Consider the following 25533-nt stretch of genomic DNA (forward strand, 5'->3'; position numbering starts at 1 on the left):
ATGATCCCAGGGTCCTGGGATCGAGCCCCGCATCGGGCTCCCTACTTGGCGTGAAGCCGCTTCTCCCTCTCCCACTGCCCCTGCTTGTGTTCCCTCTCTCGCGATGTCTCTGTCAAATAAAATCAAATCTTAAAAAAAAAAAATAAGACCCATCTATTTGCTGCCTACAAGATACTCACTTCAGACTTAAAGGCACACACAGACTAAAAGTGAAGGGATAGAAGAGATTCCATGCAAACAGAAGGGAAGTGGGGTGGAGGTAGCCAAAGTAGCAATACTTACAAGAAACAGAGACTTCAAAACAAAGACTGAACAAGAGACAAAGAAGAACATTACATAATGTTAAAGGGATCAATCCAACAAGAGGATTATAACAATTGTAAATACATATGCACCTAACCTCAAAGAACCTAAATACATAAAGCAAGTATTAGGAGACAAAGGGAGAAATTGATAGTAATACAATAATACTAGGAGACTTTAACATCCCACTTGCATCAGTGGATAGATCATTCAGACAGAAAATAAGGAAATTGCCTTTTTTTTTTTTTAAATTTAAAGATTCTATTTATTTACCTGAGAGAGAGAGAAAAAAACGCACAACAGCAGGGGGAGCGGCAGGCAGAGGGAGAAACTGGCTCCCGGCTGAGCAGGTAGCCCAATGCGGGGCTCCATCCCAGGACCCTGGGATCATGACCTGAGCTGAAGGCAGACACTCAACCAACCGAGCCACCCAGGAAATGGTCTTTGAACAATACATTAGACCAGATGGACTTAACAGATATTTATAGAACCTTCTAACCAAAAACAGAATACACATTCAAGTGCACATGGAACATTCTTCAGAATAGATCATGTGTTAAAACAAGTCTCAATAAATATAAGATGACTGAAATCATATCAAGCACCTTTTCTGACCATAAAAGTATGAACCTAGAAATGAAATACAAGAAAAATAACTGGAAAAAGCATAAACACATGGAGCATAAACAACATGCTACTAAACAACCAATGGGTCAACAAAGAAATCAAAGTAAAAACAAAAAATATATGGAGACAAATGAAAACGAAAACAATAGTACAGAATCTTTGGGACCAGCAAAAGGAGTTCTAAGAGGGAAATTTAGGTAATATGGGTCTACCTCAAGAAACAAACAAAATCTCAAAACAATCTAACCTTACACCTAAAGGAACTACAAGAAGAAAAAGCCCAAAGTTGGAAGAAAAGAAATATCAGAGAGAAAATAAATGAATCAGAGACTAAATAAAAATAGAAAAGATCAGTGAAACCAAGAGCTGGTTCTTTGAAAAGAAAATTGATAAACCTTTAGCCAGAATCATCAAGAAAAAAAAGAGGACCCAAATAAATAAAAGAAATGAAAGAGGGAACTAACAACTGGCACCACAGAAATGCAAAGAATTGTAAGAGACTTCTACAAAAAATTATATGTTAACAAACTGGAAGAAATGGATAAATTCCTAGAAACACAGTTTTCTAAAACTGAATCAGGAAGAAATAGAAAATATTAACAAACCAATTACTAATAATGAAATTGAATTGGTAATAAAAAAACTCCCAAAAAACAAAAGTCCAGGACCAGATGGATTCACAGGTGAATCCTACCAAACATATAAAGAAGATTTGGGGAGCCGGGGTGGCTCAGTCAGTTAAATGTCTGCCTTCAGCTCAGGTCACGATCTCAGGGTCCTGGGATCAAGTCCCACATCGGGCTCCCTGCTCAGCAGAGAGCTTGCTTCTCCCTCTCCCTCTGCACCTCCCCCTGCTCATGTTCTATCTCTCTGTCTCAAATGAATAAATTAAAAAAACTTAAAAAAAAATAAATATGCAGACATCAATGGAACAGAATAGAAAACCCAGAAATGGACGCTCAACTCTATGGTCAACTAATCTTTGATAAAGCAGGAAAGAATATCCAGTGGGAAAAGGACAGTCTCTTCAACAAATGGTGTTGGGAAAATTGGACAGCCACATGCAGAAGAATGAAACTGGACCATTTCCTTACACCATACACAAAAAAAGACTCAAAATGGATGAAAGACCTAAATGTGAGACAGGAATCCATCAAAATCCTAGAAAACACAGGCAGCAACCTCTGTGGCCTTAGCCGCAGCAGCTTCTTGCCAGACACATCGCCAAAGGGAAGGGAAACAAAGGCAAAAATGAACTATTGGGACTTCATCAAGATAAAAAGCTTCTGCACAGCAAAGGAAACAGTAGACAAAACCAAAAGACAACCAAGAGAATGGGAGAAGATATTTGCAAATGACATATCAGATAAAGGGTTAGTATCCAAAATCTATAAAGAACTTATCAAACTCAACACCCAAAGAATAATGCAATCACGAAATGTGCAGAAGACACGAACAGACATTTCTCCAAAGAAGACATCCAAATGGGCAACAGACACATGAAAAAATGCTCAACATCACTCGGCATCAGGGAAATACAAATCAAAACCACAATATGATACAACCTCACACCAGTCAGAATGGCTAAAATTAACAAGTCAGGAAATGACAAATGTTGGCAAGGATATAGAGAAAAGGGAACCCTCTCACACTGTTGGTGGGAATGCAAGTTGGTACAGCCACTTTGGAAAACAGGGTGGAGGTTCCTCAAAAAGTTGAAAATAGAGCTACCCTACGACCCAGCAATTGCACTACTAGGTCTTTACCCCAAAGATACAAACGTAGTAATCCGAAGGGGCACCTGCACCCCAATGTTTATAGCAGTAATGTCCACAATAGCCAAACTATGGAAAGAGCCCAGATGTCCATCGACAGATGAATGGATAAATAAGATGTGGTGCGCACATATATATATACATACACACACACACACACACACAATGATTACTCAACCATCAGAAAAAGAAATCTTGCCATTTGCAACAACGTGGATGGAACTAGAGGGTATTATGCTAAGCAAAGTAAGTCCATCAGAGAAAGACAATTATCACATAATCTCACTTATATGTGAAATTTAAGAGACAAAATAGAGGATTGGGGGGAAGGTAGGGAAGAATAAAACAAGACGAAATCAGAGAGAGAGACAAACCATAAGAGACTTAATCATAGGAAAAAACTGAGGGTTATTGGCTTGGGGGGAGGGGGTGCGGGGATGGGATCACTGGGTAATGGGCACTGGGGAGGGCACGTGATGTAATGAGCACTGGTGTTATAGAAGACTGATGAATCACTGACCTCTTCCTCTGAAACCAATAATACATTATATGTTAATTACCTGAATTTAAATTAAAAAAAAAAAGATTTTTGGGGGGCTTGAAAGAAATCACAAAGGCAGGCCTCTTGCCTGATAGCCCGCCTGACATGCTCAGGGCAGAGGCTGCAGAATAGAAGGATGTGCTGAGGGCTCTTTCTGATTTCATTTCCTGTCAGAACACCTGGACATGAGAAGAATTCCAGGCAACTCACTGACCTGGTGCTGGGTCTTGTTCTCCATATGTCCCAGCTTTGTGTTCATTTTATCCTGAACTGACCCCAGCTCTGCTTTGATCTCCTCCACAGCTGCCTCCAACTGGTTCTCCAGCTTGTTGATTAGGGGTTCACATCGACAACCATTTATCGGTGCCTGACAGGGGAACAATAAAGCAATCAATCCACTCATCCGTTCCTTCCCCAAATTGGTTTTGAGTACCCATCCAGTGCCGGTCAGTATGCCAGGGGGATAGAGACGATGGAGGAGGCGCAGTCATGCCTGGCCTAACTTTGGGATGTCCAGTGGGCCAAGCTTTGGGACCAAGAGGCACTGAGAAGTTCAGAGAGTCCCAATCCTTGTTTCTTTTATCCACTCTGGGGCCTCAAGATGATGCAGACACCTAAGGATGGTGCAGAAAGCTCTGTAACTAGCCCTGTGTGCCTGGGCCTAAGCTAGGGGGTGCCATCTGCAGTTCAGGTCAGGAGGGCCGCCTGGTTTATCTTCCAAGCTCATGCCTTAAGTCAACACTGAAAGTGGATCTTCATTCCCAGGAATAGTAAGAAAGGCACAGCCTTGCTTAAGGCCTCCTAGGTCCAGACAGGGCTCACTAGATCTACATCACTCTCCCTGTGCTCCTAGGCCCAGACAGGGCTCACCGGGTACCTGCGTCACTCTCCCGTCCTCCTAGGCCCAGACAGGGCTCACCGGGTACCTGCGTCACTCTCCCGTCCTCCTAGGCCCAGACAGGGCTCACCGGGTACCTGCGTCACTCTCCCTGTGCTCCTAGGCCCAGACAGGGCTCACCGGGGACCTGCGTCACTCTCCCGTCCTCCTAGGCCCAGACAGGGCTCACCGGGTACCTGCGTCACTCTCCCGTCCTCCTAGGCCCAGACAGGGCTCACCGGGTACCTGCGTCACTCTCCCGTCCTCCTAGGCCCAGACAGGGCTCACCGGGTACCTGCGTCACTCTCCCGTCCTCCTAGGCCCAGACAGGGCTCACCGGGTACCTGCGTCACTCTCCCGTCCTCCTAGGCCCAGACAGGGCTCACCGGGTACCTGCGTCACTCTCCCGTCCTCCTAGGCCCAGACAGGGCTCACCGGGTACCTGCGTCACTCTCCCGTCCTCCTAGGCCCAGACAGGGCTCACCGGGTACCTGCGTCACTCTCCCGTCCTCCTAGGCCCAGACAGGGCTCACCGGGTACCTGCGTCACTCTCCCGTCCTCCTAGGCCCAGACAGGGCTCACCGGGTACCTGCGTCACTCTCCCGTCCTCCTAGGCCCAGACAGGGCTCACCGGGTACCTGCGTCACTCTCCCTGTGCTCCTAGGCCCAGACAGGGCTCACCGGGTACCTGCGTCACTCTCCCGTCCTCCTAGGCCCAGACAGGGCTCACCGGGTACCTGCGTCACTCTCCCGTCCTCCTAGGCCCAGACAGGGCTCACCGGGTACCTGCGTCACTCTCCCGTCCTCCTAGGCCCAGACAGGGCTCACCGGGTACCTGCGTCACTCTCCCGTCCTCCTAGGCCCAGACAGGGCTCACCGGGTACCTGCGTCACTCTCCCGTCCTCCTAGGCCCAGACAGGGCTCACCGGGTACCTGCGTCACTCTCCCGTCCTCCTAGGCCCAGACAGGGCTCACCGGGTACCTGCGTCACTCTCCCGTCCTCCTAGGCCCAGACAGGGCTCACCGGGTACCTGCGTCACTCTCCCGTCCTCCTAGGCCCAGACAGGGCTCACCGGGTACCTGCGTCACTCTCCCGTCCTCCTAGGCCCAGACAGGGCTCACCGGGTACCTGCGTCACTCTCCCGTCCTCCTAGGCCCAGACAGGGCTCACCGGGTACCTGCGTCACTCTCCCGTCCTCCTAGGCCCAGACAGGGCTCACCGGGTACCTGCGTCACTCTCCCGTCCTCCTAGGCCCAGACAGGGCTCACCGGGTACCTGCGTCACTCTCCCGTCCTCCTAGGCCCAGACAGGGCTCACCGGGTACCTGCGTCACTCTCCCGTCCTCCTAGGCCCAGACAGGGCTCACCGGGTACCTGCGTCACTCTCCCGTCCTCCTAGGCCCAGACAGGGCTCACCGGGTACCTGCGTCACTCTCCCGTCCTCCTAGGCCCAGACAGGGCTCACCGGGTACCTGCGTCACTCTCCCGTCCTCCTAGGCCCAGACAGGGCTCACCGGGTACCTGCGTCACTCTCCCGTCCTCCTAGGCCCAGACAGGGCTCACCGGGTACCTGCATCACTCTCCCGTCCTTGCCCCGGTACAGCGTGTACAGTTGGTAGGCTCTGAACTCATGGGGAGGGGGCGGGGGGGAGCATCGGTGCCTGGGCCTCTTTTTAGGATGATTATGTGCATGCGCGTCCTTCTGGCGTCCAGGCTGTTGGTCTGCTGGTGGGGTGGGGTCAGAAAACGCTGACACCTGTGGGAGAGGAAGGGACAACCCCCCTGAGCACCGTGACATCCGCAGGACTGACACCCAGCCCACCGCTCCCATCTTACTCCCGTCCTGCTCGGTCTCATGGCCTTCCCCTCTAAGCAGCCCACGTCAAAAGAAATCTATCAGCACGCTAACCGTGTGTTTGAAGTTAGCCAGATTTAAGTTCTGTGCTCCGGCTCCCAACCAGCAAGCCAAGCGAAGTGGCATTCTAGCTTTGGGTATGACGCTGTCCCAGAGCCCTCTGCCAGCCTGTCTCCCAGCCCTCCCCTGGCTGCTTTCACAGGCCTCCTGACCTTGGGCCTTGACTTTCTCTGCCTGTTGTCCTTTGCTCTGGGCTCTGGAGAGGCGGACAGGAAATCTTCTCTGGCCTCTTCTTTTCTGGGTACAGCCTGTTCACTGCTGGGGGTGTCTCCTGCTGAGACACTTCCCTACAGAGGAAAGAAAAAAAGCCCAGAAACCAGTTCTAATTGCCCCCCTCTGCCTTTTTCTGTAATGGTGTAAAATGCTGTTTGCAAGACTGCATCCACGAAAGGACCCGTGGGACTCTGAGCCAACAACAAACAGGGAACACTGCCTGGTGGTTGACACTGCACATCTTCCGTTTTCCCAGTTGCTTGAATATTTGGCTTTGACTCTATTAGGTGCCAAACTAAATATAGTCTTGGGTCTAATTCTATATTCTAGAGCTTCGGGAACCTACCACAAACACTTCAGCGTTAGAGATTTTTGATTTTTTTTTTTTTTTTGCATTTCAACAACCGCAACCATAACAAAAATACCATTCATTCTTTGAACTTGGACCTCACAATTCCTAATGGAGTATGGGAAATCTCTGAAATGAAAAAACATCACAATTCCACTCCTTATAAGAGCTTTTACAAATTAATATATACAATACACCCACAGGAACTTAATCAGAGTTACAATGCCTTAACCCTGGAAACGGATAAGATTTTGAAATAGAATAATGAGTACATGGTATAAAATTTTATGAGCCCAAAGTTGTCTTTATATCCTAGCCTTTTTCGTCCTGGGAGAGCTGAAAGGCAGAGTTCGTTCCAAGGCTACGGTGTCTAGTCGTGCAGGCTCTCCCCATACAAGGGCACCTAGCAGAGGGAGCTGAAATCCAGCTCGGGCTTGCTTTACCATATGTGCCCGAGCAGGGCTGGGCTGCCCAGGGGGCATCTTCTTCTCAGTTCTCACAGAGGAATCACATGGGCTAACACAGCCTCAGTCCATTCCCTAAGCAGAAAGGGAGGAAGCAACCTAGGCCAGTGGTGGTCAAACTTTAGTCCACATCAGGATCACCCGCGGGGCTCATTCAAACACAGCTTGCTGGGCCCCCTCCCGGAGTTTCTGATCCAGTAGGTCTGGGGTGAAGCCCCAGACTCTGCATATTTAACAAGGTCCCAGGTGACACAGTGGATGCCACACTTTGCAAACCACTGCCCCATACAATTAAGGGCACAGGGTCTGAGGCAGAGCTGTCCACATGGTGGTGACAAGGCCATAGATAGAGGGGGCTGGGAAAGACGGGCGAACAGGCACACGATCTGAACCCTTGGAGGAGTGGAGGACAGGGAGCTGAAGAGAAAGCACGGACGACAGTTTGAAGAAGCAGTGGGAAGGAGAGACAGAGGAGGGCACGGCCACTGCCACATGAGCCCAGAAGCAGCGGCGCGAGTTTCCCACCCTCTGGAAGGGGGTGAAGTTGGGGAGGCGCGGGAGGGCTACCCCCCACCTTGCTTTGTGCCACCTCATCTCTTGGCACAGACTGAGCTCTCCTCTCTTCCTTGAGCCTCTCTCTCTTTTTCCTCAGGCTTCGCCCACGACTGAAGCGCAAGACCTGAAGGAGGCAAGAGGCATTGTTACAAACCACCGGCGTGCGCAGCATCAGTGTGATGGACTCGGCCTTGGACCTGGTGCTCTGATCTAATGGAGCTTCCAGCCTAGTGGGAGAGACCAAGCGTTCACGTCAACAAGCACTTCCAGACTGTCTGCTAGGCTTCCTAGGTCCTGCGCCGGGCTCTCTAGGGAGCCAGAGAGGAGAAGCACATTATCCCTGATCTCCAGTAGCTTACGGTCTAGGACGAGAACAGGCATTTATGTGCCGGGCCACGGCCACCGTATAGGTGTGTGTAGGCTGTGTATGGCTGAGCTCCAGGGAACACCACTCACAGAGACTAGGACAGGAATGGCATCCCCTGGAGTGGTCAAACGTGGCAGCCCCGGGCCAGGCACAGGCTCACCATCTTGGTACACGGGATCTGAACTAGCCCATCAGATTTTCTCTTGACCAAACCGTATTCAAGGATATTTGCAGTTTGATTCAAACATTGAAGTGTGTCTGTGAACCATGGTCCCAACCATGGGACAGGAATCTCCTCCCCAGAAGGAAGCATTTGGTCTGCCCCTTCGAGTGCAGGAAGGTAGAACGGACACACGCATGTAGACACGGGGTCCGACAGCCTGATTTTGGAACCCAGCAGCAGCTAGCTGTAGAATCTTTGGGCAGGTTATTTGCCCTCTCTGTATTCTCCAGTGTAAATATGGGGAGTTAATGGAATTAACGATGACAAAGAGGCGGCTGGTACACCCTGGACCATCAATCACCATTAGGTGCCTTCCTCCTGCCTCGCTCCCTAGAGTACCTTGACTGGCAGAGGAAGTTTAACGAGGGTACAAATCTTTGAGCTGTCAGAAACCTTCAATCTCTGGCCCAGCTCCACACCCTTCCCCCAGGCCCCTTCCTTCCCATTTCCAGGGGCACCCCCTTTAACCAAGGAGGTCCAGCAAGTAAAAACACCTTTTTCAAGGTATCACAATTTCTCTGCAATAAAACATCTTGTCTTCATAGGTAGATAGTTCACCATAGTTTTCAGCTCAATGTTCAACTTTGTGTTCATTAAATTCAAGTGACACTATTATGGGACAAAACCTCTATGGGCAGCAGGTACCACCTAAATGGAGAATTCCTGACAATATCTGCCTATGGCTGAACCAGATTTTTAAACTGTATTCTCATCCCCTAAGCCAACAGCTCTGAAAGTGTCCTGGAACCAAGGCTAAAATTACCTTCATAATATTACCACAACGTCGGCCTTTTTCTCTCTCACACTGAGTATACCGCGGTGTTTACCAGAAGCTGCACACGATACTTCAACGGATCACATGCATCTTCCTTTTAGGAAAACAGTATGGAGATTTGCAGAAATGAAAAATAATGCTACTTACTCTTCTCACACAACTTGTTTTGATAAAGTTACTTTTCACAAAAACAAGTTCATTTTGTGGTAACATAAATAGAGTTAAAAATGTTTATTCATTTAAAAACATTTCTCAAGTTGAATTTCAAATATGGTAACTATTAACAGATACAAACACAGCTCTTTATGGGCCTCTAGAACATTAAGTGTCCCTAGACCAAAAGGTCTGAAAGCCACTGTCCTAAGCCCTTTCGTAAGCTAAATTCAGACTCACTAGGAAGTCAAGTCTGATGAGGAGTGACTAGTGCCCTTTGCTCATTCAGCTTATGGACTCCTGGAACAGAATACAGCCCCAACATCAACCCCAAATTCACTTTCAGAAGCATTTGTGAACTGTATCAATCTAAAATGGGAAGGGATACTCAGAGGTCACCCAAATCATCAGAATAATTCCCTCCATAGACCATGTTATTAGCCAATGAAAATAACTTTGCATGGCTTACAGCCTTTCTCAGCGAACCATGTCATCTACTAAATGGAAGGTCATCAATCTTTTCCAGTTCACGGAAATCAGGGTATATGGATCTTTAGAAAGTAACCTCTTAGTACTGCTGTGAGCCAGTGAAATCCATGGTCAGCTAACATCCCAAGGCAAGGAATTTCCTGTTTCACACACAGGAAGGCTAGTTCTAGAACCTCAGAACAGAAGAACGGCATGTATACAATTTTATGCACATTCCAAAGTTCCTTCTTCATGTTGAGAATAGAGTTTAGCATATATAATTACATAAAATATTCCATAAAATGTCATTTTATTTGCCATTCAAATGGGTGTGGAAAAACTGAAGTCTTTTTTTTTTTTTTTAATGGAAACACTAAAGGAGAATCACACAGGAAAATGGTCCACGGTAAAGCTTTTTCTCTATGAACTCAGACCCTTGAGTTCTGGAAGACAAAGGGCAGGTGGGTTAAAGGCCTATAATTCTGTGTGCCTTGGGGATACTCCACCCCACAAAATTCGATGATCTTCATACAGCCAAGGACAGAGCTGGCTCTCCAAACTGCCAAACACTGAAATGCCATAGAACAGAGATGGATTCTGACCTTTATTATAGCATCCCATACTTTTTGATCTGTAAAAGACCAGCATTTTTCTATCAGGATTCATGGATGTGATTCCGTTGATGATTTGTTTGCAAATAGTCGAAAAGAGGTGGAAACTTTCTCCAAAGGACCACGTGACTTGTGTCTGTCAGGGATTCCACAGACTTCCAGACACCACTGAGAAGGACCAACTCCACGGGCAACAGGGTGATCAGTTTTCAGAAGGCAAAAATCTTCACCACTTCCAGAATCTGCTAGTTATATCAGGTAGGTTTTGAAAACAAATGAAATAAAGGCCATGCAGACCCCTGGGCTGATGGGGCTCAGGCGCAGCAGGCTGGTATCTGGAATCTTCCTCTGGCTCTCTGAGACTTTACCTTCTCACAGTTATCAGGCATAATAAGTTCGAAAACTAATCTGTTTTTGCTGTAATGTAACAGAGTACCTCCAATCGGGAAGCAAACCATTTCCTTAATATTGGACATTTAGGTTAACAAAATATTGGACAGCAACAAAAAAGCAAACTGGCTTTCATTATGATGAATTATGTGAACTGCAGAACATTTTCCTACTATAGTTAGGATAAAGGGCAGGATACAAAAGGGTATGTATATTGTAGGCACAATTATGAAAATTATGTGTCTGAAAGGTAATATGAATAAAAAGTTATTTCAGGGTGCTGAAATGATGAATAGCTTATACATTATTAAATGTTAGGTAATTTCAATCTCAACTCAAATGATATCAATTTTTTAAGTTAAATGATGCTCCAAATACCACTATATTCAATAAAAAAGGAAAGAACACTATTATACTTGACTGCCTCTAATGGACATTTTACTGCCTTGTTTGCCTAGACTGGATCCCTTCCTCCCACCTTTCTCCAGGAAATGCCCCTTCCAACCACATAGTCAATGGATACAGCTATCTTCCTAAAGTGCCTGTCCTACTTGTTCAGGGCATTTGCCCCAAGCTCGCCAATCATGATCTTCTTCTGTATCATTTAAACCAGAACTTCTTCGCTGAGTACTTGGGGAGTTATAATCCACAAAGCTGGTAATGACCATGATCCAGCCACAGAGAAGAAAGGATGCCCATGTATGAAAACGAGCCCACTGAACCTTATGTCTCCAGTTCTGGTTATCTTGGAGGCCCATGTGGATTCCTGCATTTTCCACTGCCTGGTTGCAAACCCATCAATTTCTGATTTAAGTTATTTTGAATTGGCTTTAATAGATGGCCACTGGAGATTCCCAACAACTTTGCAGCCCCACATAATCAATATAATGGAAAATACAATAAGTCCTACCTGGGGAGCTTTAGTGAGGAGAAGAGCAACTTCCGGATTATTGTGGTAGCGGGCAGTCTCCAGTGGAGTCTGGCCTGCCTAGGGAAAGGCACAGGGGAGGACAAGTGAGTAAAAGACACCAACCCTGCACACATCTAGCCCAACTGGGACAGCAACTCTGCACTCAGTCACACCAGCATGTAAGCAAGCTCAACAAGATATAATCACACATAAGACCTGGCCTTGGGGCGCCTGGGTGGCTCAGTTGGTTAAGCGACTGCCTTCGGCTCAGGTCATGATCCTGGAGTCCCGGGATCGAGTCCCACATCAGGCTCCCTGCTCAGCAGGGAGTCTGCTTCTCCCTCTGACCCTCCTCCCTCTCATGCTCTCTGTCTCTCGTTCTCTCTCTCTCAAATAAATAAATAAAATCTTTAAAAAAAAAAAAAAAAGACCTGGCCTTGCTCTTGAGCCTCGCCCCATTTAGTGCAGGAGCCAAGTCACACCTGAGAGCACAATGATTAACAACATACAGCAAGAGAGGGTCAGTCCTGACCCTCTAGGAAGCAAAGCTCTGGGATACCTGCCCACCAAGGAATGCTTCCTAGAAAAGAGAGGAGGGAATGTAAAAGACAAGGTCACGGTGGAAGATTTCAGTTGAAGAAACACAAAGGATCATAAAATCCAGCCAAGCAATGAATTTTCCCTGAAGGACACTTGGAAGATCAGGCCCCAGCCAGTCTCAGGACCTGGATTGTAAAGAACAATTAGGAAGCGGGGCGCCTGGGTGGCTCAATCGTTAAGCGTCTGCCTTCGGCTCAGGTTGTGAACTCAGGGTCCTGGGATCGAGCGCCGCATCGGGCTCCCTGCTCCGCGGGAAGCCTGCTTCTCCCTCTCCCACTCCCCCTGCTTGTGTTCCCTCTCTCGCTCTCTCTCTGTCAAAAAATAAATAAAATCTAAAAAAAAAAAAGAACAATTAGGAAGCTTTGGCCATATCGGAGCCTTTAGGGAGATAAAGGCAAAAAGTAGGAGTTGCTAACAGCGGGATTCAAAAGAAGGGAAAGGCCATCATGGGACAGGTACGATGATGCACCACACAATATAGGTAGGAGAGCTGTGAGGAAGAAGAGGTGGAGGAGGAAGCTGGGGACTAGATACAGGAGCCTTTTGCCAGCTCCAACACTCCCCAACTCTCTACACAACTGTTCTGTCCCCAGCCCCTGAGTCTGGGCTACTTCAGGAGGGCAGAGACCACAGGTCAGCCTCAAGGAAGAAAGAGTGCCTGAGCTGGTGCCTGCCCTAGAACCTAGGAGAGAGAGAGGGAATAGGGTGGGGTGGGATATTGAGAGAGAGAGAGAAGGAAAGAATAAGGTGATTTTGGAGAGAGAAGAGAGTTTTGAGGATGATTAATCTGACAGTCATGTGGCCACTTTTCTGAGTAGCCTATTCGTTTACAGGGCAGGAACTCACTTTCCGTAACATCCACTTGTTAGTTTACTTAGACACCCACGACCTTCCCTTTACTGGCAGGATGTGCTCACTTCATCTAAGAGTCTAAGGATAAAGCCTTAGGGTTCATCAACTCATGGGGCTGCTAGGAGCAAGGGTTCCTTCAAGTCCACCTCTGGGGTCCTCAGCTTTAACAGCACCCCAGCTCTTACAGAGTAAGGCTGCGGGGGCTTTGTGCCCTTTGCAGAATAAGACTGGGTGAGGCTATGTGCCCTGCAGGAGGTGAGGTAGTAACAACACACTCCATTCTGGGAAGGGGTGGGAATGATTTTTAGAAACATTGTTGCAACTTAACTTACATTATTAACAATGGTCCCATCTGCTCCAGCTTCCAGTAAGATTTTAACCACCTTCTTGTGATTTAGGGCAGCAGCAACATGAAGCGCTGTGTCTCCAGCCTGAAATTAATCAGAAGAGAGGCTGCTAAACTCCATCTGATTATGGCATACAGCCCTCCAGATTTTCATCCCATGGCCTGGTGGTGGCTATTCAAATTAGGATTTGCCTTAGACTGATAGGGGGCCCTTTGCTCAAGTGTTACATGGTTCTCTTTAAAGAGATCTCTTTAAAATGACCTACGTACAAAGATCACACTCCTTTCTGACTAAGGATACTAGAAATCACAGGATTAAGTACAGGGGGCAAAGTAAGGTTGGGCTGGGGTTGTTGAGAATGGGGAGACCTGAAGCCTTACACCGAATTAGATAATGGGCACACAGCCATCACAGAGCTCTGTACCACGACCCTCTGCCCAGGCAGACGACCCCTTGGTTTCTGAGTACTAGAATGAGCAGAAGCTGCAAGAAAATGGCTACTTCTGCAAGCACCAGGGGGGATCCTAGCCCTGCAGCACCCATGGGAATGTAAGGGGCCCACTAGGAATCACTTTGCAGGCTCAGGGTATTCTTCGTTTGGGTGGAATCACTGAAAAAAAAAAAAATCAGTGTTCACTTAAGACCAGCTGTTTTCAACCTCTTACCGAATAGCCTATAATAAAGCTCTTATTTTCTTTCTACAAAAAATGTTCAGACAATCAACTATGAAAGGAGGCTATGGACAACTGCAGCTTGGTGGGCCAATTACCAATGTGAACATTTGTATTTCCCAAGGCAGAAGGATATAAATAAATCAGGCAAATACAGATGTGAAATAATCCATTCTCTCCCATTGGGTGATCAGGTAAAGCTCCGGATGACGTGTTTTCCTGGGCAGCATGAAAATCAAGCTGTCCCATGGCCCTCCTCCCCCAAGGGTAGCCAGGGAAGTTTTAGTTCACTGCTGAGTCACTTAGCTGCGTGTGTTGGGGACGCTCTGCAGCAGGAGTTTCCAACCTTGGCTGCAAATTGGGATCAGCTGGGGAGCTTTAGGAACTATTAACACCCGGGTCCCTCCCCCAGGCACTGATTTAATTGTTCTGAAGTGTAGGTTGGGCATGGGGATTTCTCAAAACTCTCAGGTGACTGAAAAACATCCTGCCAAAGTTGAGAAACATAGGTTCGTGGGGGCTGGGTAAAGGTATGATGAGCGAGAATCCGCTGGAAGCCTGGAGAAGGACAGGATCAGGTATTCAGCTAGGCCAGTGGTTCTCAATCCTGTCTGCACACTTAGGTCAAGAGCTTTCTAAAAATCCCATTACCTGGATTCTGGTCATTTAAACTGGGGTAGAATTCAGCAATGGTATTTATAATTTCCCTGCTGATTCTTAATATGCAGCGGGAGTCAGAAACCACTGTTATGGGGCACCGTCAATCTGAATAATGATCTGTTTTTAAAATTTCAGATATATGCACCCAACTCAGAAAAGCCAAACAATGTATCACTTAGGTATCAATAAATACCAAGACATTTAAAAAATTTAAACTACTGAAAATCATGCACATTTCTATGGAACACTGTAATAATCACAGCTTTATTGCAAACCCCCAGTATATGGCACAGATGCAGATCACATACCCAGTTTTACAGAGACCAGAGACTCCATCAGCTCAAAGTGGCAGTGCAAGGAACAGAACTCACGGAGTCAGGAGACACATAATTCCCTTGCCCATTTATTAAGCCACGTTCCTCTTTGTGGGTTTCCTTTGTGAAAGCATTACAACAAGCAAAACCTGCCCCAAGATCTTCAGAAAATGTTCAATATGCAAATGTGGAGCTATGCACTGGAATGAGAAGAGCAGGCTCTGTCCAGGAGGCCAGATAAACCAGGACCACAGGAACTCAGTGGGACACTCATGCAAAGGCCAGCACTGGCCTTGTCCCAGACTGGAGGCCCCCAGCAGTCTCTGTCCCCATTTGTGCTAACACACCTGCCAGCCTTGTGGGAATGGGGCCCGGTAGCCATGGGGAGGACACATGCACTGACCTGGTTCTTTTCATGGACAGAACAGAAAGCACTGAGGAGGAGCTTAATGATGGACAAGTGATTATAGCGTGCGGCAACGTGCAAACAGGTATCGCCTGCCTGCGGACAGAAATCAAACTCTGAGCACAATCTGAGCAGTTACATAAATAAATAAATAATAAATAAATAAATAAAGATTAAAAAACTGGCAGACTAGTGTTATGTTCTTTAGAGGTTATCAGCCTGAACTGGAAGCATCCCCTTTCCCGTGGACGCCCGACTGCAAGCCCCACAGCTCTGTGCTGTTCTCTGTGGCTCCACCGGCTTTCTCCGAGCGGACTCTCCGCTTTCAGGTTTCAGACGCTGGGCGCCCGCTCCCCACGAGGCCTTCACCGGAGCTAAGGCGGGCTCTGCTTACCCAGCACTTGCTAGGAACCCACTCACCACAGCCTCTCCTACAGCCCAAAGGCTCTGGAGTATACCGAATTAAGACCAACAGCACTGCTTTGGAAACGAGCCCTTTTCCATCATGGATTTGTCACGGCTCAAAGGTCAGTGCGGCAGGGACAGCCGTCAGATTTTAAGATCACGTGTGTTCTAAAAAAATTCAAGCTGCATCTCATTTTAGTAGGACCCCAATATTTCAGGCGGGGCGGGGCAGAACAGTCTGGGGAGCTGATGAGGAGACAATCACTGGCATAAGACAGAGCATTCAGGAAAAAACTCAGGATCAAGATCTTCCTTAGTGGGCACGGGCTAACCCACTCCCAGAGAGAATAAAACTGGAGACAAAGTCAGGACACTCTGCAGTGTTGATGTTTTCATTCAAACTTTGTCTAGAGATGTCCGCCACCCAGCATGACCTTCTCCCCTGGATTAAGAAGGAGCCAAGCTCAAAGCCCAAGTTCAGGGCATTCTGAGACTCACTTTAGAGGAGTCTGCCCTCAGTGAGGGAGACCTCAGTGAAGGCTATTTTTCGAGAGGAGCCCCAGCCAGAGTCTCTAGTCGAGGGATGAGGCACGGGACTTACAAAGGAAACACCGCTGCTTGTGGAGGGAGGGGGCATGCCCACGTGACCTCCAAAGTCAGGCATCCTCTAAGAACTACTGACCCATCGGCTCATCTCAAGGGCACCTCAGTAACCAATTTGTAGACACAGGCATCAGAGGATCTCCCCTGGACGGCATCGTCTGCCATTTGCTAACTGCACAACACTACGTGGGCAGAGGTTTCCTGGACTCATTTGCCAGCACATGCTATGAAAAATGTTGAAACAAACCCAGGCTGAGGAGCGAGGGGGAAAGGATGGGAGAAGAGCAGTGTTTGAATCTTTTGAGTCCTCTTCTCCTGCCCCTGGCCGACCCCTTAAGGCATAGCAAAAAAAATAAATACTTTATAGATAGTCCCCAAACACTTTTCCCATTTTCAGTTTCATTTTCTAGGTGTTAATACTCAAGTATGCTTTCAGGGTTACTTTCCAAGGTGACATAGGAGAGCGCGAGAGAAGCCGGATTTGTTCACCCACATTATTTTTGAGGTCGGCCCGGGACCCGCCCAGCAGGAGGACGCGAGTGCTCTGGGAGTGGCTGTTCTGGCAGGCCAGGTGCAGAGCGGTGTTCCCCGCCTTGGAGAGAGGCAAGAGAAGGGAGGACACGTTAGCAACATGCTTCTCGGCCGGCCTGCATGGGGCAGGCTTTGCAGGGGGCTGATAGACACTTGCAAGAAAAAAAGTCAATGCTCACATTCTCTGCTTCCTGACTGGTGGCCCCAGCAGAGGGGTTTCAGTGGCAAGAACAGTTAATGTGGAATCCAGACAGGCGCAAGAGTCCCATCAGCCACAAAACCTTGGCTCTGCCACTTCCTAGCTGAAAGTCACTGGTCAAGACTCTTAATATGCTCAGTCTGGAATTCCTTACCTGTAAAATGGAGTGTGACCCCTACTTCCTGAGGCTGTGAGGATTAATTCGGAGTGCCTGCGAGAGAGTATTTACTTAATGGCAAAATGCTGTGTGCGTGCAGTACGTTGCACTCCTTTCGGAAAGGACCGCATCCTTCCTGCCCAACGCAGATAACAGCTGTGGCTACAATACACCACTGGAGTAAAGGCAAAAGAAGCCACTTCCTGTGAGTGCAAATAACTGAGATTTAACTTGTACGCCTTTGGAAACCTTCCATTCTTGTGTTTTCCTTGAAACATCAAAATCTGAACTATGGACAAAGGTACGCACACTGCAGGCAATACGATTACGTCCACCACTTACCATACAGATGGAGACCCTCTTGCTTTTTGGGCTCCACCACCAATATGCCATTTCACAGTGACAACCAAGGGTCAGAATCACGTCCATAGCAACGTTACAGAAAGAATTCATGACATAAACAGAACTTTTTAAAACCATGCAGACGGTGCCTGCAAGGCTGCTGATAAAAGTAACAAGAAAAGCAGACAGCACAAGAGGAGATGCGGTGTTAGTCTGAGAGAGCCTAGGAGCATACAGGAGGTTAAGTCTATAAGCTCAGGACTGGTGGGCTGAGCTAAAAAGCTGGGTCAGGACTGCAACTGTGTGGGCTCAGAGCTATTTCACTGCCTGCTTACAGCTTTTCCTCGCCCCGGATCTGGATCCCATGGCACTGTCTGCCCATACTCATGGATGTTCTATTTCTCACCTCTTGAAAAGAACAATGACTTTTATAAAAAAAAAAAACAACAACAAAACACACAGAGGAAAACTGTATGTCGCTGGTTCACTTACCTCCCCTCTCATACCCTTAGCTCTAAGTAGCCTGGGTAGAATCTTTCTTCCTTACTGCTCCCTCCAAGGAACCTGAAGGTTATAGGCCTGAGCGCTTAGTGAGCTCAGAGGTTATCAACCTTCCACTGCACCAAAGAATCACCTGGGGAGCTTTTAAGACTACTGGTGCTCAGCTGCAACCCTTCTAGGGACTCTGATTTACTCAGCCTGGGGGTGGAGTCTGGGCAGTTCAGGTCTCAGCACCAAAAGTCCCAAACTCCGGGAAACCCCTCGGCCCAGGGAAAACTGGGACAGCCTGTCACCTGAGGCCCAGTCATCAGGTGAGTTTGTCACCCCCCCACTTTTGTTTTTGTTTATAGTTTTCCAGGAGATTTTAGAGCACAAACAGAGAGCCACTGCTAGCTTAGCTCTCAAAAACAGAGGATCGGCCCACGTTTTAAACACTCCGTCCTCTGTGCAAGGGCTCGGCGCCTGGCTTGGTGTAATTCTTACTGCCCTGGCAGTAGGTTGTCTCAAAGGTGTTGGTTTCGTGGGAGTTATTAAATGTGTTGAATAAATGGGGAAATAAAAGGAATCTGATGGTTCTGGAACTATACACCAAACATTGCTTTGCTAATAAGAAAATATCAATTATGCTGAAAAACATTTGGATCAAGAAAATCAAAAACTGTGGATTAGAATACACAAATGATGGTATGTTCATACACTGGACTCTTACTCGGCAATAAAAAGGAATGAACTAATCCCACATGTAACAACATGGAGGACTCTCAAAAACATGAAGGGAAAGAAGTTAGGCACAAAATGCTGCATACTCTTTGATTCCATTTATATGATGTTCTGGGAAAGGCAAAGCAGATCGGTGGCTGCCAGGAGCTGGGAGTGCTGGGTGGGTGGGAGACTGCCACTCAGGGGCACAAAGGAAGTCTCTGGGGTGATGGAAACATTCTATATCTTGATTGTGCAGGTGGTTACGCAACTGTATACATTTGTCAAAACTCATACAACAATATACCGAAGAAGGCTGAACCTTATTGTATATGGATTATACCTTAGAAGCTGACACTTAGAAAATGTGACCTAGGTAGATATGCGTAGCAGGCATTTTTCCATCCTGAGTAATGAGTACTTATTTCCCAGACAGGGGCTGATATACTCACTGAGTAAGTTCTTATACAACAGAATGTTCTTATACAACAGAATATCATCCAACCTCAAAAAAAGAAATTCTATCATTTGTGACATGCATGACCCTAGAGCACATTTGTTAAATAAAATAAGCCAGACAGGGAAATACTGTATGGTATCACTTACACATGGAAGGTGGGGAAAATAGGGAGAGGTTGGTAAAAGGGTACAAAGTTTCAGTTACAAGTATCCTCTAACATACAACATGGTGACTATAGTTGATAAATTGTATACAAAGAATAGAACTGAATGTTTACATCAAAAATTTTTTAGAAAGTGTAAACATGTGAGGTGAGGGGGGTGTTCATTAACCCGATGGGGGCAATCCTGTCACAACGTATACATATATCAAGTCGTCACTTTGTACATTTTAAATATCTTACAATTTTATTTGTCAGTTATACCTCAGTAAAGGTGGGGGCAGAGGGGAGGGCCTTTTTAGAGGCTTCGCCAGAGGATGTGGCTGGTGCAGAACGTAGAAGTCCTTTTCCGGGATAGCCCCTACCTTTGCTTCTGACAGTCTCTGCTGTTCTATCTAGAGAGACCTTGTGGCTTTCCACAACACCTTCGGGGCCCCATACAGGATAGGAGGCAGTGTGGTGGAGCAGACGGACTCAGGCTAGTTTATGGCCCTACCTGTGTGTCTTTGTTGAGACTACTGGCTCCCAGCTCAGGCTTCCCTATCCATTAACTGGGAACCACCTACTTCTCAGAGTTCCAGGATCTAAGATACAACATGGGTCCACCTACAACTCATGTTCCAGACAATATACCACTTTTAAGAAATGAAGGAGCCACCAGTTTGCAGTGACTCAGGCATTACTGGAGATACCATGATGCATGGCTTGCTTCTTTTCCTCCAGTTTTTGTCCCATGAGGGAACCATGAGAAACATTTTTTTTTTTTAAGATTTTATTTATTTATTTGACAGAGAGAGACACAGCGAGAGAGGGAACACAAGCAGGGTGAGTGGGAGAGGGAGAAGCAGGCTTCCTGCCGAGCAGGGAGCCCGATGCGGGACTCGATCCCAGGACCCTGAGATCATGACCTGAGCCAAAGGCAGACGCTTAACGACTGAGCCACCCAGGCGCCCCCATGAGAAACATTTAACCAGTAAATGACAGCACAAAGCTGTGTGGAGTGCCAAGGGAGCTCTGCAGGAAAGAGCCTGATGGGCCTTTGGGGAGGGAGAGGCCACTGCCCTGGGAGCCCGGGTTGGAGGTCTATAGGCGGATAGGAGAAGCAGCCTTCCCCAAAGGGAGCGGGCAACGGGAAGGACGGTGAGCCCACTCTGGTAGCACACGAGGACATACTGGGAAAGGCTCAGGGAAGAGGCTGCAGACAGACTGAGGCCACTCCAGGGAGGCCCAAGACAGCGTCAGGCTGGGGAGCTTTCCTGGAAGGTTTCTGAGCAGAGAAGGAGCAGGATGAAGAAGGGACTAAGCAAGCTGGCCAGTCTGCTGTGAGGTTTCTGCAGTAATCCAGAGATGCCTTCATTAATAATGAGCACAGAAGGAGGGGATGAGACATGATGAGTGACTGGAGGGGAGACAGGAAAATGCGGGACAAGAGGTGCTGCTGGCTCCTCCCCGTCTCCAGGGGGACAGGGCTGCTTGCCGAACCACACCCGGATAAACCAGTGGGAAAGCGGTGAGAGCCAGGAGAATTCAGAGGAAGTCAAAGCCACTCTAGTAGGTTCTCTTGCTCACCACGGAGATAATGTTTCATTTCCCCTGGTCCCCCGAGCTCGCTTCGCTCAGTGAGGAGGCTCACACAGGGACGACAGCCTGCAGCCATCCCCACCTGTGAACGGAGAGTTCTAGCACCTGTTGGGCCTCACCTTGTTCTTGGCAAGCACGTTGGCTCCTGCCTTAACGAGCAGTTTGGCTGACTGGCTAAAACCGTGCCAGGATGCTTCGTGTAGGGCCGTATTCCCGTCCTGAGGAACACATACGGAGACAGAAAGCACATTACCCAAGACCTAATCCATCTCATTAGATGATTACACTAGATGATCACTAGATTACACTAGATTACATTACATTAGATTACATTAGATGTACATTAGATGTAATCTAATGTAGTAGATTACATTAGATGATCACAGTGTATTTCTAGGGTACGCATCACAGGTCCTTTCTCAACTGGGGCTTCTCAGAGGAACCACAGAGCCCAGAAAGTGATTTCAGTGACTAGTTACTCCATTCTCCCAGAAATGGTACATAACAAGTACCATTTTATTTTATTTTATTTTTTTTACAATTTTTGGCGGGGAGGGGCAGAGGAAGAGGGGGAGAGAGAATTTTAAGCAGGCTCCACCCCCAGCATGGAGCCCAACTCAGGGCTCAATCCCATGACCCCGAGATCATGACCTGAGCTGAAATCATGTTGGATGCTTAAACTACTGAGCCACCCAGGCACCCCAGCAAGTACCATTTTAGATTGATGATGTACAACAGATGCCTTAAGGCATTAGGGCTTAAATCTCTCCAGGAACCCCGGTTGAGAAAGGCTCATCCATAGTCACATTTAACAGAAAACAACATCGAGATGATGTTCATTCCTTCCCACCTCCATCACCCCTAGGGTCTGCTCTGCTCTGCTCCTGGCCCCAGAGAGAACCCTGAAAAGATCAGGCAAATGAAGAGTCCAGCTTCATAAGCTGCCGGGCCCAAGGGCTGGATAGGCAGATTCCTCCTCTCTTTTTCTTCCCCCAATTTAATCTCACCCAGTTTAATCCAAAGTCTCAGGGACTGAAACAAAGAAGCAGACACTGAGACAACAGTGACTTGTAAAAAAGATAAACAAGTGTCCTCAGTATGTGGCTTTTTAAATAAAAACCAACCAATTAACGCACACAGCTGGTATTTGCTTAACTTCCTACAATAGAAATATTAAGTGCAGTGAAGTGAGTGGGTGGGGCTGAGAGGGCTGGGGTTATAGGGAGGGAGAAGCATGCAGAGGAGAGGTGGAGAGACCGCGCATGTGCTGTTCCAGGTCAGAGCGCGGAGCAGGCCTGGGGGCAGGGCAGGTGCACTGTCTGGGCACGTCCAGGAGCTGGCTTTGGCTCTTCTTTGTCCATACCACGAGACTGGCTGAATGGCACCGACACCCACAAGGAGGAGGCTAGGTAGGGTCTGAAAGGCCTGGGAATGGGGTGGTGCTGGGAATGGTAGTGGCCATATTTGGGCTGGCCCAGGGGACTGACTGCACACAGCAGGAAGCAGAAGGAAAAGTGACTGGATGGGGACACTTGTGAGGGGGCTTCTGGCATGCTGCTAATGATCTGCTTCTTGATCTGGGGGCTCACAAAGATGTGCTCAGTTAGTGAAAACTCACTGAACTGCATGCTTATAATTTGCACATTTTTCTGTATATATGGGACACTTGAGTTAAAAAGTTGTCTAAAAAAGTAAACACAGGCCAAACTGCACTTAATTACAAAGTTCCCTGCTTTAAGATTAACGATTTAAAAGCAACGATTAATATAAAATATATCATTGGGATTTCTTAAAGAATTGATTTTGCTCATTTTTTTCCTCCCAATATATTTCAAATTAATTCTAATTTTTTTTTTAAAGAAAAGTGAGCAAGTTAATTTGAGTCCAGGGCACATCCTTTCCCCCATCCAGGCCTCCACAGGTCATTATTTCTAGAATTTTTTTCTTTACCATTTATATTTATGTGGTTGCCCGCTGCTGCCACAGAACAGGGGGAAGGATTAAAAAAAATACAATTTGTTGGGATATTAGATACTGTTTCAAAAGAAAGTTGGGCTGATTTTATCATGTTAAAGCATGAGTGATAGGACTCAGGAATGATAACATTGAACAGTCACAAGCTCCCGAAGCAGGGTGCTCAGGCGGACACGTCCCACGTCACCTTGTCTTGGCGGTCCAGAGCACAGCCCTCCTGGATGAGCGCCGCGATGACATCCGTGTTCCCCACCACTGTGGCCCGGTGCAAGGCGGTCTGATCCCCCTGCAGAGTGACGTGGAGGCGGGAACATCAGTCGGCTCTCCCAGCCCTACCCTGCAGCACTCACTGCGCTACTCTGACACAGGGACATCTCCTGTCCTCAATCGGAGCAGACTGGCCACCATGCCAGGCACAGCTCTTTTGTTCCCAAACTCAGTAGGAACCTTAAACCGACCACAGAATGACTTCAGAGCTGACATCAGAATGAGGGTCAGGCACTCACCTGCCGCCCCGAGGAATGGCAGTGTTCAGAGATTATGACTGTCACATCTGGAAAGTGGGTCTGAGAGCTAGACTGTGCGTGCTATGCAGTTAAACCAGCAATCTTTACTCCCTACTGAGTCCTCTAGTTGCCTGTTCTCTTTCAGAGGAATCACTATCCGGCTAAGTCAGCTAGCAACACTCAACGATTTGATGATGGGTGTATATTTGTTGATTGACTTATATGGGCTGAGGGCAATGTAGAGGTTTATGCCATGTCATCTGAGGACTCCAGGGACTATCACTGCATAAGTCTATGAAGCCTATTCTGATATTTCATGACAGCATCCTCACTGATTTATGCTGCATTTTCTTTATGATCAGATGCTGGGGATTGCTGATCTTCTCCTTCTCCATCAGGGCACCAAAGGGAACTTGACTCTTTCCCCTAGCTGCAATTGAGAGAAAGTAAGATGGTCAAGATAAGAGAGAGTTCTGAAGTCTCTAAGAGCACATCTCATCTCTGACATGTACTCAGGAAATCAAGTCGAAACAAATTAAGTCTAGCCTGGGGTCCAAACTGAAATGGGGAGATAGGTGAGCAGTGTGGAAAACTTCTGGTAGGAAGGGAGAGGTGCAGGGCAAGGGGGACAGGAGATGTGAATCTTGTACAGTCTTGGGAGACACCTGTCATTTCATTGGGCCTCTGTTTCTTTACCTGTAAAGGAGGGGTGGATGCTCCCTAAGTTCTGTCCCTTCCCTTCTTGGGTTCTATGCTTTGGTTGGTAAGAGTTCTGCATAAAGATGTTCTGGTGGGGCACCAGAGGGGCAAAGGACACACCCTGGGGCATCCCTCATCTTTAGCCCAAGAGAGGAAAGAGAGACTATTATAAGACAAAAAATATGGAGATTTTTTTTAAGGGGGATACACTGCTACCTATGAATCGCCTTAATGAAGTACTGATTCTACTTACTAAACACGCTGGAATCTAAAACAAACAACAATGCACATTAAAATCACTTAATCCAAACAGAAATTCTGGAGATGGATGGTCATAATGGTTGTTCAACAATGCAAATGTACTTAATGCCACTGAACTGTACAGTTAAAAATGGTTAAAATGGTAAATTTTATGTTATAAGCATTTTATCACAATAAAAAGCACTTAATGGTATTTAAAACTCAAATTCACTTTCTTAAAATTAAACAAAAAACCTCCCTTTAAAAATCCATGAGGGGAAGTGATTTTTATTTTCTTCCTTATACTTTTAAATAGTTTCCTACTTTTTATATTTAACAAATATAATTTTAGCCACAGGAAAAACTCCTATTTATTAAAAGTCTAAGCTGTAACAATCTACCAATAATGGGATTGTCCACGTCTCAGAATCTTTTCTCACTGTTCATGTGTAGAATGTAAGGGATTTCCACAGTGATGGGTCAGCACATCCAGCTCCAGTATTATAATTGATTCACTGCCCACAGCATTTCTATCATGAATCCTCCCCGTTGGCATCAGAAGCCATTGTTCCCATTAGACATTAGGTTTAGACTGGGTTTTCTCTTGTCCACCTTCCCAGAGACCCCTTACTCAAAGAGAACCCTTTCTGCGCACCTGCAGTCACAAGAGGAATGTGGCCACTGGATGGGCGGGTGCAGGAGGCACGTCAAGCCATTACACATTCATCTCAAACATCCTAGGAAGTGTTTCCAGATGACATACACTATGTCCAAACAAGTCATCCTATGAGAAACTGCCCAAGTCTTAACTTTTAAAAATTTCTATAAGAATTCCCACGATTGCCATTTCCCCATTAGAATGGTGACAGGTTTTCCCAAAACGGGCCTGAAGTGCAATTTATGAGCTGATGTGAAAGATGGCGCTCTGGTCTCGGCAAGAAGGGAAGACTGCAGCTCATTCTCTAGGGGTAAACACTGATGGGGCTTTAATTCCCACAGACTGCCAGCACTCAGAACAGCACTTCTTGGACTGATGATAACAACCCTGACACAGAACAGAACTTAACCACTCGATCTGTGTTGTGCACAAAGCCCAGAACTCATGGGTCG

At 47.1% G+C, this 25533-nt stretch overlaps 1 protein-coding gene across 13 annotated transcripts in view; it reads right to left on the bottom strand.

Annotated features, from left to right (window-relative positions):
* The window catches only part of ANKRD6 (ankyrin repeat domain 6), a 186061-nt gene that overhangs the window by 10578 nt on the left and 149950 nt on the right, over positions 1-25533 (bottom strand). For 6 of the 13 annotated variants that reach the window (XR_013441184.1, XR_013441183.1, XM_036065155.2 and 3 more), the window contains 10 exons: positions 23166-23264; positions 21124-21222; positions 16868-16966; positions 15364-15462; positions 13301-13399; positions 11517-11594; positions 7639-7743; positions 6191-6325; positions 5694-5879; positions 3461-3613 (listed from right to left, as the gene is read on the bottom strand). Coding sequence is in view for 11 of the 13 variants with exons in the window: in XM_036065155.2 (XP_035921048.1) it covers positions 3461-3613; positions 5694-5879; positions 6191-6325; positions 7639-7743; positions 11517-11594; positions 13301-13399; positions 15364-15462; positions 16868-16966; positions 21124-21222; positions 23166-23264 (1152 nt within the window). In the remaining 2 variants the exon portion in view is untranslated. Of the gene's footprint in view, positions 1-3460; positions 3614-5693; positions 5880-6190; positions 6326-7638; positions 7744-11516; positions 11595-13300; positions 13400-15363; positions 15463-16867; positions 16967-21123; positions 21223-23165; positions 23265-23816; positions 23915-25533 lie in introns of all 13 variants that reach the window. The other 7 variants (XM_036065157.2, XM_078055004.1, XM_078055006.1 and 4 more) reach the window with 6 other exon arrangements.

This window comes from Halichoerus grypus, chromosome 9 (assembly GCF_964656455.1).
Source record: "Halichoerus grypus chromosome 9, mHalGry1.hap1.1, whole genome shotgun sequence".
NCBI lineage: Eukaryota > Metazoa > Chordata > Mammalia > Carnivora > Phocidae > Halichoerus > Halichoerus grypus.